Source organism: Cynocephalus volans, chromosome 8 (assembly GCF_027409185.1).
Source record: "Cynocephalus volans isolate mCynVol1 chromosome 8, mCynVol1.pri, whole genome shotgun sequence".
In the NCBI taxonomy this organism is placed as follows: domain Eukaryota; kingdom Metazoa; phylum Chordata; class Mammalia; order Dermoptera; family Cynocephalidae; genus Cynocephalus; species Cynocephalus volans.
Genome location: NC_084467.1, coordinates 46,465,031 through 46,480,009, shown reverse-complemented (window position 1 = coordinate 46,480,009; position 14,979 = coordinate 46,465,031). Strand labels below are relative to the sequence as shown.

General features: G+C 34.4%; 1 protein-coding gene across 4 annotated transcripts in view; it reads left to right on the top strand.

Annotated features, from left to right (window-relative positions):
• Window positions 1-14,979, top strand: part of USP24 (ubiquitin specific peptidase 24) — a 135,234-nt gene that overhangs the window by 29,812 nt on the left and 90,443 nt on the right. For all 4 annotated transcript variants that reach the window (XM_063106912.1, XM_063106914.1, XM_063106913.1 and 1 more), the window contains exons 3-7: window positions 1,249-1,316; window positions 5,150-5,293; window positions 5,976-6,098; window positions 11,570-11,605; window positions 11,964-12,029. In XM_063106912.1, coding sequence (XP_062962982.1) covers window positions 1,249-1,316; window positions 5,150-5,293; window positions 5,976-6,098; window positions 11,570-11,605; window positions 11,964-12,029 — 437 coding nt within the window. The remainder of the gene's footprint in view (window positions 1-1,248; window positions 1,317-5,149; window positions 5,294-5,975; window positions 6,099-11,569; window positions 11,606-11,963; window positions 12,030-14,979) is intronic.

The window sequence follows — 14,979 nt, the reverse complement described above, 5'->3', positions numbered from 1 at the left end:
CTCTTGTCATTGCCTGTCTGTGTGATCTTGGACAGCTCATTTATTCTCTTTGTTTATCCCCTGTGGAATAAAAACTTTGAATTAAATTGACTGCTTTCTTCTAGCTCCAGCAGTGTGTAAGATTATTTAAAATATAACTGAAAAGCTTTATAGAAATTGAAATTAATGTTTTTCACAGGAGCTTGGAGCACTTTAAAGTAAGGCCCAATAAAGAGGCTTTTTTTTAAAAAAAAAATAAGAAAGTAATATTTATTTAACAAACATTTTGTCCATATTAAGTGCCTGGCATTGTCTTACATGCTTTACAAATATTAAGCTAATAGAGTAATAAAATATCACTAGGTTGGAAGGATGGGTGTCAATATAAGGAAACTTGTATACTATAAATCTATAAAAGAGAAAATAATTTATTTTCATATTGAATTCAGTTATAAAATAAAATTAATAGGGCCACTGTTTTGCAGGGTTTTTTTTTTTTTTTTTTTCTTCTTATTAAGAGTGTGCATAGTTTACTACCATGATTAAATATGAGACACATCAAAAGGAAATATTTTGACTGGGATTAGATTTAATATTAATAGGCTTTTACAGTGCATTTATGACTAGCTTCTTAAAGGCAGCAATTATTGAGTGCCTGTTAGGATCTAGGTATTCTGCTAAGCAGCAGATGTGAAAAAAAAGTGTGTGTGTTCAGCAGTATTCCCAACCAGAAGCAAAATCCGTTATTGTGTTTAAGAAACAAATGCATTTCTTCCAAAGGATGATTTTACAGTGTATTCATTCATTCATTCAGCAAGTATTTATCACTTATTGTGTGGACTGTGCCAGACAGAATTCTGTGTATCTTATTACACAGAGTTCATCAGTTTGTTTTAGGGAAGAAGAGTAATTTTGGCACTTATTGGAAATACTTGTTTTTATAGAACTGCTTAGGAAGACAATAATGGCTAGTAAGTAGCTTCTGGTGGTGTATTGTTAGCTATTTAATCAGATCATTGAAGTTATTCTGACATGGAAACATAAGTTCTACCATTTCAGTTCCAATTAGTATTTATTTAGTCTACTGCTGTGATTGTTTCACAGCCCATTCCTTCATCAGAATGTATATATTCTACTTTTAATAATCCCTTAAGAATCAAGATTTCTATAATAAATAGTTCCATATGTATGAATTTGGCATGATACATACAATTTTTACAAACTACCTATAATCTAAACAAGGTTTATCCTTTTATTTATTTTACTAAGGTCTTTCCGAATCTGATGAGAATTGTAAAAGATTTATGGATAGGTGTATGCCTGAAGCATTTAAAAAGGTAAGAAAAATGTGTTAATCTGATGCTTTGGTGGGAGTGAAGGTAGGCTGGCTTTTTATTATACTTTTAGTTTTTTATGTGTAAGACCAATTTATGAATCTTGATCAAATGAGGACTTCTCTAATATGAAAAACGTAGCTCTGAATTGGGGACTTATAAAAAATTTACTTCTTTAATATTTAATTGTTTGCACATGTCTTTGGTTGATTGTTACTTTTACTTCCTACTATTTAATTGCTGAAGAATAGGTTAAGACTTAATTATACTAGGGAATTGCACATTTTAGTAAACTAAGGATTGTGGTGCTTAGAATTTATTTGTCAAAGTATGAGCCACTTTTCACATACTATTTTACTGAGACAGAAGCAGCTATCTTAAATTACTGAAAGTTAGGTATTCCTATTGGCAAAATGGCATGTGAGTGGCAGCCTATCAGAGCCAGAGTGACATACTTGCTCCTGTTCTGGTCACATCTCTCAGAAAGCAATTTTTCTTAACAGTCAGAATTGGAGATCACAGGAATCTTGTTTCTAAGAGCCGTCTGACTCAGCATGATTCCCTTTTCAGGACATGAATCCTGAATTCTCAAAAGAGCAGGGACTATGTCTGTCATAGACAACTGCTGTTTTCCCCAGCTATAACTAAGTGCCTAGTTCATAGAAAGAGCTCAGTAAATTTTTTGTCGAATGAATCAGTGAGTCTCCTGCTGTCGTGTACTTCGGGATTTTGACGTCTATTTTGTCCCACATGCAAGTAAACCACTAGAAATACAAATGGGTGTAAAGTTTGTATTTATCTTAAAATCCAGTAAAACAAACTGTCTATTGCAAATGATTATTCCCAGCTGCATTTTGATAGAATCTCCCTTGATCTCAGACTTAGAAAATAACAAAATTAATCTTAGAAACAAAAGTAGCTTCGTGTTTGAAAAAAAAGGAGAAATCTTTTAAAATTGTCATTAGGGTAGAGATTATATGTAATTAAGACTTACGTTCATTTTAGATGAATTCATCTACCAATTTGTAGTTTAAGTAATTTTGAACTTTTAAGAATTCTTTTAAGAATTCTAGTAACAACTGGCCGGTTAGCTCAGTTGTTTCAGAGTGTGGTGCTGATAACACCAAGGTCCAGAGTGTGGTGCTGATAACACCTAAGTATTTCAGACTCCTGTTACTAGGCAACAGAATATTTAAAAAAAAAAAAAAAAAAAAAAGAATCCTAGTAGCTTTTTTAAATAGCAAAATTTTTTAATATAACATGCTGAGACATATTATATGTATAAATTTGCAGAGAAGGAAAATGTAAATTTATTCAGGGACATGTAAAAGGGCTTATTAGTCTAAGGAAAGGATCTTTAGGTTGAGGATTTCCAGATCCAGAAAGCCCTGTATAAAGTCAGTTCAACAGCAAGTTGCATATTTGGAGATGCTTCAGAGAGGTGTACAGAGGTGCTTCAGAGAACTGTTTTATATTATGCTCTCAGCTGTTAGTAACAGTATAATAAAAGGTCAAAAGGTCAAAAGGTTATTTTTCTGTAAAACTATGAGCAAAAAGATACCCTGCATAATGTTATTCAATTTTATTAATGTGAAAGTGTTAAATTCTTTTACAGTTTAGAGCTATTAAAAAGGTTCTCCTCCCCATCAATTAGGCATGCTTCCTTTTATTAAATGAGGAGAGCTACAGAATTCTGTGTGCCCTTAGGCTTGGCTGCCAGGAAACTCAGTTGCTTTTTATTTATTTATTTATTTATTTATTTATTTTATTATTATTTTTTTTTAATTTTTATTTTATCGATATACATTGTGGCTGATTATTGCTCCCCATCACCAAAACCTCCCTCCCTCCTCCCTCCCCCCTCCCCCCAATAATGTCCTTTCTGTTTGCTTGTCGTATCAACTTCAAGTAGTTGTGCTTGTTATATCTTCTTCCCCCCCCCAGTGTGTGTGTGTGTGTGTGTGTGTGTGTGTGTGTGTGTGTGTGTGTGTGTGTGTGTGTGTGTGTGTGTGTGTGTGTGAATTTATATATTAATTTTGAAACTCAGTAGCTTTTGATGGAATTGGTACTGCTTCTCTTAGCTGTGTCTCCAGATATGATGACCATCTCTCTCTTGTCTTCCCCAGGCTTTTTCTTACAAGCTCAAGTATTTACTTACAATACTTAAAAGCATTTTAGAAGTAAGAGTGTGAATAATAAGTGGCTGAATGAATAAAATGCACAAAAGGAGCTTTGTCGTCATTTCTATGGTCATCACCTTGCACCTCCAGGCAGCCTGGATTTTTTATTAAGATATTCAGGCAGGGAGGATAATCTAATTTGGGCCATAGTGCATGGTTATGTTTAAACCTTGTGTACACCTTCCCCACAAGGTGTTGCCTGTCTTTTCCCATCTCTTCTAGAAGGTAAACATAACTGCATCTTTAACATGAAAAAAATGAACAAATGAGATGGCACCAGAGGGAGTGGTGCTTAATTCATATATATTTTTATTTTATAATCACATGAAGCTTCTTAAATGCTAATCTCTGCTTCATTTTGCTTTATTATTTAATTTTTAAGTATAAGAGGAATATATAGTCAGGCAAAAAAATTCTTGCAAAAATAGTAACTCACTGGTTTATATAAAATCAGTCCTATTTTTGCTTATTTGAGCAAATAGTACAGCTAATTGGTATGTAGAAAATCCGGAACCAAGATTTTTCTCTTTAGCTATTGAAGTTTGGGCCCTCTCAGGCTGTTCTTTTTAAGTGTTTCTCAGTGTGGCCAAGATGAAATTTTTATTGTGTAGTATTTTCCCTTTGAAGGGGAATCTTACAAAAACATGAAACCACCATACCAATTTAAGTGAAATCCTTTGTTTTCTCATTCCCTGTTTTGGCAGTTGTTCCTGAATTAGACTTCTCCAAGGACTAGAAGACTGAGGATACACCGGGGGGGGTGGGGGGGGTGGGGGGGGGTGGTGGTTAATTTCTCTCCTTTCTAATGAATCTGAGAAGTCATTTGATTATAAGATGCACCATTGTTTTATATTTGATGTTTACGTTTAAGAAAAATAGCTGCAAAGTAAGCAGTTACAATGTCTTATTACTTAGAACTATTTTAGATTTGCTTAAACATTTAAAATATTAAATATTATTTTTGTACATACCAAAAAGGAAAATATAAGCAAAGTAAATAGGTTAGAAGATATTGCTAAAAATTTTTTTCTCATTCAGAGCCCTGCTGTCATCCGGTCAACAGGTGGGAAATGCAGTCCTATTTCTGGGATGTTAGAAATTGTGAAAAGAATATGTATGTTAGAATTCAGGAAATATAGCATCCATTTCTTAGATTCCAGAAATACTGATTAATATTGACAGCCAATGGTCAAGATATATTAATAATGCCTTACCATTTATAAAATGCTTTGATGTTTGTTATATATTTTGATCCTAGTAACATCTTTGTGAGAGAATTTAGTTAAATTTGTCCAAGCCCACACAGCTAGAAAATAGTAGTACCAGGAATTATGTCAGGTTTTTACTGTTCTACACAACTTGACCACCTACCCTAGTAATAATGAAAAATAGAGGAGCAAATAAAAATTTTCTTTTAAGCAAAGTACTTTAATGCAAAGGAATTAAAATTTAAAACAAAATTTGGTGTTGACTTTGAAATAAATGAACAAGTAAATGGACTGTTGCCATGGGTCTTCTAAAGTCAGTCATCTACATTTTTTTTAAAAAAAGGTATTTCGGTCATCATCTCTTGATTATTTGAGATTGACCTGATTAACTGTAGATTTATTTTCTTTTTTCAAGTTAGACTCTAGACTGTCCTTTATGTTTTTGTAGCTCCTGACATCAAGTGCTGTTCACAAGTGGGGTACTGAAATTCATGAAGGAATCTACAATATGTTGATGCTATTAATAGAGCTGGTCGCAGAGAGAATTAAACAAGATCCAATTCCCATTGGTCTCCTGGGCGTGCTTACAATGGTATAGTATTTCTAAAATGAAATACTTTGTGTTCTCATTTTGTTTAAAATACTTGCTATTCTCTGACTTTTAATTAATAATGGGTGATAATGATTTTATCATTAAAGATGTTAGCTTAGCTTTAGGGTCCTTGCTTTTTATTTTAAAAGCACAGCAACCACCTCGTGATTTCAGTTGGAAAGAAGTACCTTTCTAATTTGAATGGATTTTTCAACTCATAGAGTGATTAAATAGCTTTCTCTTAGCTCTCTCTGATTATGCGCATCTTAAGTGCTTTCTCATAGGGTATTCATGTAGTTTGGTTTTTGGCTTTTTTTCCCAACAGATAAAAGTAGCTGTATGAAGATGTTTTTCATGTTTTTCCCTCCTGACTTCTGTCTTCACTGCCCCTATTGCTCTGCTCTCCCTGTGGCAGCTCTAGCACATCTGGAGCGTGGGCATCACCTTGCCTGAGTCAGCCCTCTCATCCCATTACCTCCTCTTCGCTCACAGTGAACATTGAACAGGACAGGAAAGCACCACATTAGTCCTCTGCACTAGCTAAGGCGTATGTTTTGTTGGTATTCTTGAAAGATTCCACTGATGAAGGAGTCCAAGGCTATATTTTTATCTTCTTTTCTAATGCTAATATGTGTTGCTATAGAAATAGATAAAAACGTTTCTTTGTTCTCTTTGAATCTAGGCTTTCAATCCTGATAATGAATACCATTTTAAAAACAGAATGAAAGTGTCTCAAAGGAATTGGGCAGAAGTGTTTGGAGAGGGAAATATGTTTGCTATTTCACCTGCATCTGCTTTCCAAAAGGTAAGCATAATTTTATTTTATCTATTTATAGAGAAATATATTGAAAAAGATTTCTGTGCTGTAAAAATGACAATTTACATGGAAGGATTACAACATCCTTTGAAAAATAACAAATATTCCATATGGCTCATAAAATCACTTAATTTTTTTAAAAGATATTGCATATTTTTTCCATAGCTGTTAACTAATAATATCGTAAAGAATTTTATAAATATGAAATGAGAAATAACTTAATGACTTCAGTACCCTATCTTTTGGATTATCAGAACCCCATTTTAATTGTCCCAATTTCTTAGAGACATTTGAGAGACTGGAACATTTGAAATGATTTGGAATGACTAATTATATCTAGAAAAAAAAATCTAGTAGTCTCATACATAATTTTCTTTTAAACTCAGTAAGCATCAAAACTTACTTTTCAGGCCCAGAACTAGTATCTTCAGTATCTGTTTTTTTGAGGGGTTTTTTTTGCTGGCCGGTATAAGGATCAAACCTTGGACTTTGGTGTTGTCAGCACCATGCTCTGACCAACTGAACTAACCTGCCAGCTTTTATCTTTATTTTATATTCAAAGGTCTACAGTATGCCAATTATATTATACAAGGAGTGCATAATCTAAACAGTCCTTTAGTTCAAACACTGGTATTTGAGAAGGCAGTTGAAAGAAGTCAGATCTACTCAATAGAAATCTTGTTTGTTGCTTTAGCAGAGGTTTAGCTCAGCAGTCTTTTACTGAACGTTTACTATGTGTCTGGCATTATTCTAGGTCTTAAGAGATGTGTATAAATAAACAGTCCTTGTCTTTAATACAAAGAGTAGTAAGACGTGGTTCCTAGCTTATAGTATAGTGGAGGAAATATGAAAACAAAAAATTACAGTATAATAATAGGCACAATTATAATAACATGTATTATGCATAGAGTACAGGAAGGGGGTGGTTATTGCCACTTGGTGGACCAGGCACACTCCAGAGAGGAGGTAAGAGCTGAACAGAAAGGGCAGTGGATATGTACTTTGAAATTTAATCCCTACAACAGCTCTACAGTTAGGTACTATTTTCACTCCTATTTCATAGATGAAAAACTGAGATAGATAGATAGACGTTAAGTAATTGCCCAAATTAACAAACTTAGTTATAGGAATAACCCATGCTCTAGCCTCAGAATCTGCATTCTTTAACCATATATAGTACTGCCTCCCAAAATATTAAAATCTTCTCTTCTGGTTTTAGTGAGGATTAAATAACAGATGTATATAAAAAACACTGAACATAGTGGTTCACTATAGTAAATACTCAGCAGACGTTCATTCTTGTCCGTTCAATTTACATATGCGACAGCTAAGACTGAGAAAGTTTCAGTGTTTTTACCACAAAAGGATTCTCTCTCCTACAGAGGCTCTAGATCCCCACTCCTCTTGCCTTCTCAAGCATTTTACTCCTTAGATTGTTCTTTCTTTGGTATCCTCAATCTTTTCTTCTCTTTTAGATCATTCCCATTGTATGCAACATGCTCTGGCATTTCCCATCTTTAAATATTCTGCCTTTAATATCACATCCCTCTCCAGATTCAGCATGATTCTCTGGTCTCCTTCACACCCATACCTCATGAAAAATTCCATGTCCTTCTCTCCCAGTTATTCTTTTAGTCGTTACCATAAAATGTTAACTTATTAACTAAACAGAACCTAAATTTCATCAGTATCTTTATTCTCCTCTGAGCAATACATAAAGACCTTAGAATGTTTCACGTGATCACTCCTCTCCTGATTTATTATCTTTTTATCTTTATTATGCATTATCTTAGTCCTCTCCTATCTTTTTTTATCCCATAAAGTATCGTGCATCCTATAACGTGTCCTTCAGTAAGGGTCCGTTGGTGATTGTCTTTGTTTTTGATGGTCTGAGTTTAACTTTATTTCCCATTCCTTGAAGAATATATTCACTGAGTTTTAAATTCTAGATTGATACCTATTTTCTGTCAGAATGTTAAAGATGTCATTTCAGGGACTTCTGGGTTTGATTATTGCTGTTGAGAAATTGGCTGTTGGTCTGACTGTTGTTCCTTTGTAAAAAGTCTGTTTTTCACCATGGCTATTTTGAGATCTCTTCTCTCTCTTTGATGTTTATCAATTTGACTCTTATGTGATTAACTTAGGTATTTTTATTTATTTTGCTTCAGATTCATTGGGCTTCTGAATTTAACGAGTAATAACTTGTATCTATTCTAGAAATTTATCACCATTATCTTTTTAAATATTGCCTCGTACTAGTCCGTTTCTGTTGCTTATAACAAAATACATAGAACTGGGTAATTTATAAGAAAATGAAATTTATTGTTTCCACTTTCCGAGGCTGGGAAGTTCAAAGTCAGGGAAGACATCTGGTGATGGCAACCGTGACCCAGGGGTCTCACATGGCAGAAAATGGCAGAGCAGAGAGAGATAGTTCCTTATGCACTCTCATTTTAAAGCCCTCAGAACCATGCCCCTGACCACCATTAATCCATTCACTATGGCGTGGACCTACAACCTAATCACCTCTTCAAGGCCCCACCTTTCAATTACCATAGTAGGATTTCCCACCCTCAATAGTTACAGTAGGGATTTAAGCTTTGGTGTGGTTGGGGGAACATCCAGTCTACGGCATGCCTCTTCCGCATTAGTCTCTCTTCTGGAACTTTGATTCGACACACTTTAGACCAGCTCATTGTGTCCTCCATGTCCTATAACCTCTTTCTTGTTTTTCGTCTTTTTGTCTCCTTGTCCTGTATTTGTGATAATTTTTTTCCAGATCTGTGGTCCAATTCTAATTTTTTTCTATTTGTATCTAATCTGTTTAACCTGTTTATTAATCTGTTTAACTTGTTCATTTTGGTTACTGTATTTTTCATATATAAAAATTGTTTTTTTTCTACTTTATTTAGTCTTTTTAAAATTGTCTCATGTTCTTGACTCATACTTTGAATTCTCATTTTGTTTAATGCTTAATTTATATTGTGTCTGATATGTACAGATATGATTCTGCTGGCTTTTACTCACTTGTGTATATGCATGTGTTTGTACAGAAATATATTTATACTTATTTGTTTGTGTGTTTGTTTTTTTGTGAACTCATGTTTCTGAGAATTTAGGGGTATTTTGTGAGGCCCAAGTTGAATGTTCTTTCCTCTGAAAAGGATTTACTTTTTTACTTTTACTTCTTCCAGGTGGCTGGAAGCACTATAGTCTGGGATGACTTTAGAATAAATTCTCTGCTTAAGTTTTTTCATATCATAAAGTCAGTGTGAACTTGAGCAGCAAAGCCATGAGGGCAATTCTGTGGTTACAAATTCTTAGATAATTTTTTTCTCTCCTCTATCCAGTACCAAAGTCAGAGTAGGCAGGCTTCCTTGTTTTCTCTTTCTGCAGGTAAATTTATTTCAGTTCATCTTCATTAGGTTCCAGCTTTATGTGACAATCTTCTGAGTTTCCTTGTCACCATCCTGGCTTTATGTTGTGTTTCTCCTGAAAATAGAAGCTCCGGTCATCAGGGATGCCCAGATGCTGTAGAGTGAAAGCTGGCTTCACAGTCCACTTACCTCAGGATTCCTGCTTTCTCTTTGTTCTAAACTTCGGAACTCTTTGTTGCCAAGTTGGCTATACGTTTTAGAAGATTTTTTTAATGTTTAGTGGTGTTCGTTATTTTCAGTTGGAGAGCTGTTTAGAATAACTCGGCTGAAGTCCCCATGAACTCTTCAGAGCATTCCATTCTGCCTTCTTTTTCTGCCATCCACTGAAATCAGTCTCGTTAAGGCACAAACACCCCCAGGTCTCCAGTTTGGAAGGAGATGTCTCTTGCCCCCATCAACAGCACTGGTCCCAGTTGCTCCCTCCTCAAAGATGTTTTCTCCTTGCCTTTCAGAACACTTCAGTCTCTTGCTCTTCTACCCCCCAAGCCACATTTCCTTCGTTGACTCCTTCACCATCTTTGATCCAGGGCCTTCCTCTCTTTATTCATGGTACTTTCTGTGAGAAATATCTTCCATTCTCATGGATTTAAATGTCACCTTTATGCGGATGGTCCTCTCATTGGTGTGTGTGGCCCGAACTTCTTCTCTGAGCACACCAGACTTGAAGAAGAGTCACCTATCACCTCTTGGTTGCCACACTGTTTTCAAACTTAGTACATCTAAAATGGAACTTCATCTTGCCTCCCCAGCCTGTATTCTTCTCCTTCTCAATAATTGCATCACCATCTACCTTGATGCTCAAGCCAAAAACACAGGAGTCAGCCACAATTCATACCTATTTCTTATTGCTCATACCCAAACCAAAAATAGGCCCTTTGATTTGATCTCAGTATATCTCCATTTGACTTTTCTCTCTCTTCTTTCACCATCCTACTCCAAATGCAACTGTGACCTATTGAATCACTGCCTAGTCTTCTAACTGGTAATGTCTACTTCTCACCGTCATCCTACCATCCTTTTCCATTCTCCACAGAACCCAAAGAGTGCTCTTCTCAAAACGCAAAGCATGATATCCTCTCTTGCTTAAAATGTTTCTGTTGCTTTTATTCTAATCACAGTGTACAAGGTTCTGCATGATCTGGCCTCGCCTCTCTCTACAGCCTCAATTATGCCATTCTCCCCTGGCTTTCCATGTCTCAACTGGGAGAGTTTTCTCTCAGTTTTTCAAACAGAGTAGGCTCTTTTCTGCCTTCCCCAAACAGGACCTTTGCCATTTCATCCTCTCTGCCTGGACTGTTCTTTAAATGGCTAAATCTATATTGTTCTTTAGGTTCCACCATAAAGACTGCCTTTCTAGAGAGCTCTTTCATGACCATACCCTGTGTAAAGAAGGCTCCTCCTATTTTTCTGTTGAGGACCTTTTGTTTTTCCTTTTGTGGGACTTAGCACAATCGGAATTATCTTATGTATGTGGTGATTTACTTGGTTTTATTTACCCTCCTAGAATACGAGCTTCGTGAAAGCAGGTACCACATCTCTTCTTAGTCACTGTTCTATATCCGGTCTCTAGAACAGTGAATGTTCAGAAAAGGAAAGAAAGAAAGAGAAAGAGAAAAGAAAAGGCTTGATTAAGGGCATTAGGTAATGATACAGCTGGGACTAAAACTTTAATCTTTTGATTCCTGATTTACTACTGTTTGGGTTGCTAATTAATTCTTAATTTCTAAAATATAACTTTCTTTGAGAATTTAACTCAAGCTATCCTGTAGCTTGGCGAGCTTAACCAACTGATCTCAGTTATCCAAAAATACATGAAATGCTCCACATTGTGGCATAGACTCCCAAAATTGTATACAGTGAAGTCAAAGACTCACATTAGGAAACATGTGGAAAAAACCTTTTAAAATATTTTTCAAATTTTTATATTTTTTTCTCTAACTTTTTATTTAAGATAAAAGAAATGTAAGGGTTAATGGGGAAGTTTTATATTGCCATCTCAATTTCAATTTTCTTTTCTCATAGGAGCCTCATGGATGGGTTGTGGATTTGGTAAATAAGGTATACAACTTTTATTAACATGGTCATGTAATATGTTTTCCATTTTCTAATGAGATTTCCCACAGTTTGGTATTTTGAGCAAATGACAGCTACAGAGAATAATCAGAATCTTTTCCTAAGAAGATAGGTTTTATAGTTTCTTTTTTGTGTATACAACGTATGTACAGATGAACATCAGCTTTTGCACTTAGCACATCTCCTGCAGCATACCACAGGAGCATTAGAATTATCTTCATGACGATTCTCTTGAGACCAGTATTATAGAGCACAGTGATAAAGTAGAATGTGGGCATTAGTTACTTGCTTAAATAATTAATGTTTAGCATTTTAAAATTAACTTGTGCCATTTTTTTCTCAGTTTGGAGAATTAGGTGGATTTGCAGCAATCCAAGCCAAGCTCCATTCAGAAGATATAGAACTTGGGGTGAGTTAAACCACTGCTATGTGCCCAGAGTAGGAAGTTCACTTTATTTGGGTTGGTCTACAATCAGAGGATACAGTCTGGACACATTAAGTTAAATGTTAAATTAAAAGTTAATCTTTAGAGTAGCAGATTCCATGGTTCTGATAACCAAAGAAGTGTTTATTCCTAATCATAACCAAATTTCCATGTAGGATGTTTGGGGTTTTTACCTCACTATTTTCCCTTTGCCTATGGTATTTGTCTCTTAATTTGTGTTGGTTACATGAAATTATCTTACTGTTTAAAAACAGTTGCTATATATGGCAAGTATATGTGTACATAACAGTTCTATAATTCAGTTAAATGATTATATAGGTCAGAATTTATTTTATGCTATCAGGCACAAATAAAAATATTTTAACAAGGTTGTTGAGTAAGCTTTTTGGTGTTACAGAAACTTATAGATAGCAAAGGGCAATATAACATGGGAGCTTAGAATTGTCCCTCACGTGCAGTACCATCATCTTTTCATGTCAACTTCATCTTCTCAAAAAATTTAACCTGATGGTAAGGGGAATAGCTTAATCTTTAATTTTTCACAGACTGCTGACCTATTTGCAGCTGAGAGCACTTTATTCTGTTCTCTAGATAATTAATCATTCAATTAAAAACCTGTTTATTAAGTACTTGGCATGTATAAGATACTGTGCTAGCTACTATAATTTGATCAGTGCAGAAAATGATGTGGCAAAATAATTTGCAAGCCTAAGTTCAACTTATGGTTAAAAAAAATTGGCTATCTAAGTGTTGCAAATTGTACTTACAGTGGCAATTATTTCTGTGGGACTATGACTAATCAACTCCCGTAGTTCCTCTTTGGATGAGGGTGGTAACAGTGGTCAAGGAAAGAGACTGATGGTTTGGCAATAGACTGACCCTTTCTTGCCACCCAGTGTTTATCCTTAAAGATCAGGTTTCTGCCACATCACTGACACTGATCAGGGAGTTCTTCCTTCCCTGAAAGTTAATTAAGTTGTTGGACTGTCATTTATGATCCCCATTGAATAGATTGAGTGTGTTGGAAATGACTTTATTGACCTGGAACATAATAGGTAGTGATTTAAAAATCAAAACAAAAGAAAAACCTCTTCAGATGCAGGGTTTTATCCAGCTATGTGTTTCTCAAGAGCTGGTTGTATAGGTCATTGGGTGATATCAGAAATTAACTTCAAAATTCTTTTAAAATGTTAAAACATGTAGTAATTTCCTGGAGATTCAGTTTACTTTTTAAGAAATACAGACCAACCCAACTTGGATGAAAATTGGCTAAGGATAGATACATAGGAATCTGGGCTTATCCCTCATTTTTATCAAATGTCCTGAGGTTAAAGATTCTTTCAGGATTTTTCATTTAGGTCAGACCATTTTTCAGAACAATGGTGTTGTTGGCAGCAGTTGATGTAGACTTATATTGTTTAGGTTGTGTTGAGGAGATGGTAAAGAGATTCTAAAGGTTGAGACTCTAATTTTAGCAAACAAATACCATTAAACTTTTATGATAAGTTTAAAAATCAGGTACCTGATTTCTGACCAGTTAAGAAGGTGGCTGTGTCCCAGAAAAAATTTAGGCTATATTGTAAGACTGAGTACAAGTCACATATTTTTTTAATTTGAAAAATACCAGGGGAAAAAAATATCACTTACAATCCCAGAAGTTAAAAATACCTGTACAAAGTAAGAAATGAAAGTTGTCTGTCCTTCCATCTTAGTCCATACACATAACTGCTTCCTAGGTAATAGTTACTCATTTAATTCATAGGCTTTCTGACCTTTTCCTAAATTTATATAAATCTGTGCGTGTTCATTCTCTCTTTCTCTCTTTAAAACTAAATTGTAATCAAGCTATATCTAGTGGTATATTTTAATTTAACATTATATTATGGACATCTTTCCAGGTTAGTACTATCAGTGTTTTTAATGACTCTAGCACATTTCTGCAAATAGTATATGTACCATGATGCGGTCACTTATTAATGAGCTTTGGAGTATTTCTAAGTGTTTGCTGTTATGGAGCATATTTCTTATGAATGTGTCATTATGAACATGTGTTACTATTTCTCAAGGACTAATTCCTAGAAAGTGGGATTTCTGAGTTAAAGACTGTATATACATTTTTAAATTATAATTGACAGTGCTAAATCTCTTTCCAAAAAGCCTGTACCAGTCTGCATTTCCACAAACCCATTCATAACAGTACTGTCATTAGTTCTAAATATTTTTAATCTTTAATTTTTTGCTATTATGGACAAATAATGGTATTTTATTATGTAATTTGTAATATTCCAGTTTTCTGTAAATTTAAGCATTTTGTCATGTGATTATTGGCTGTTTGCATTTCTTCTGTAAATCAACCTACTTAAGTTTCTTTTGGGTTGTCTTATTAATTTTTAGGAATTCTTTTTTTAAGCATATCAATGCTATGTCTATTTTATGTGTTTGTAAATTTTTTTTTCCAGTATTTTACTTCTCTTCATTTTTATTGATGGTATCTTTTGCTACACAGAAGTTTCAAATTTTATTTTCCTTAATGGCTTAAAAGTTTTTTTAACTTGCTTAAGGGAATGTTCTCCCACCTCAAGTTTATAAAAATGCTTTTTCTTTTTATGTTTTTATAGTTTAGCTCTTGAATTCATTTAGAATTTATTTTTACATATTGTATAAGATAGGGATCCAATTTTTTTCCAAATTGGTAACTGTTGTAAGGTCCTCTATTGAATAATTCCTCTTTTCCTTACTATTTGTATTTGTTGGCTTTATCATATACCAGAGTCCCATGTGTATATGGATTCATTCCACTCATTCATTCATTCATTCATTCATTGTTTGGTCCATTTCTATACTATTATTCCACTATTTTAATTATTGGTAGTGCCAGTTCTGCCCAGTATCATTCTTTTCTCAAATGTTCTTG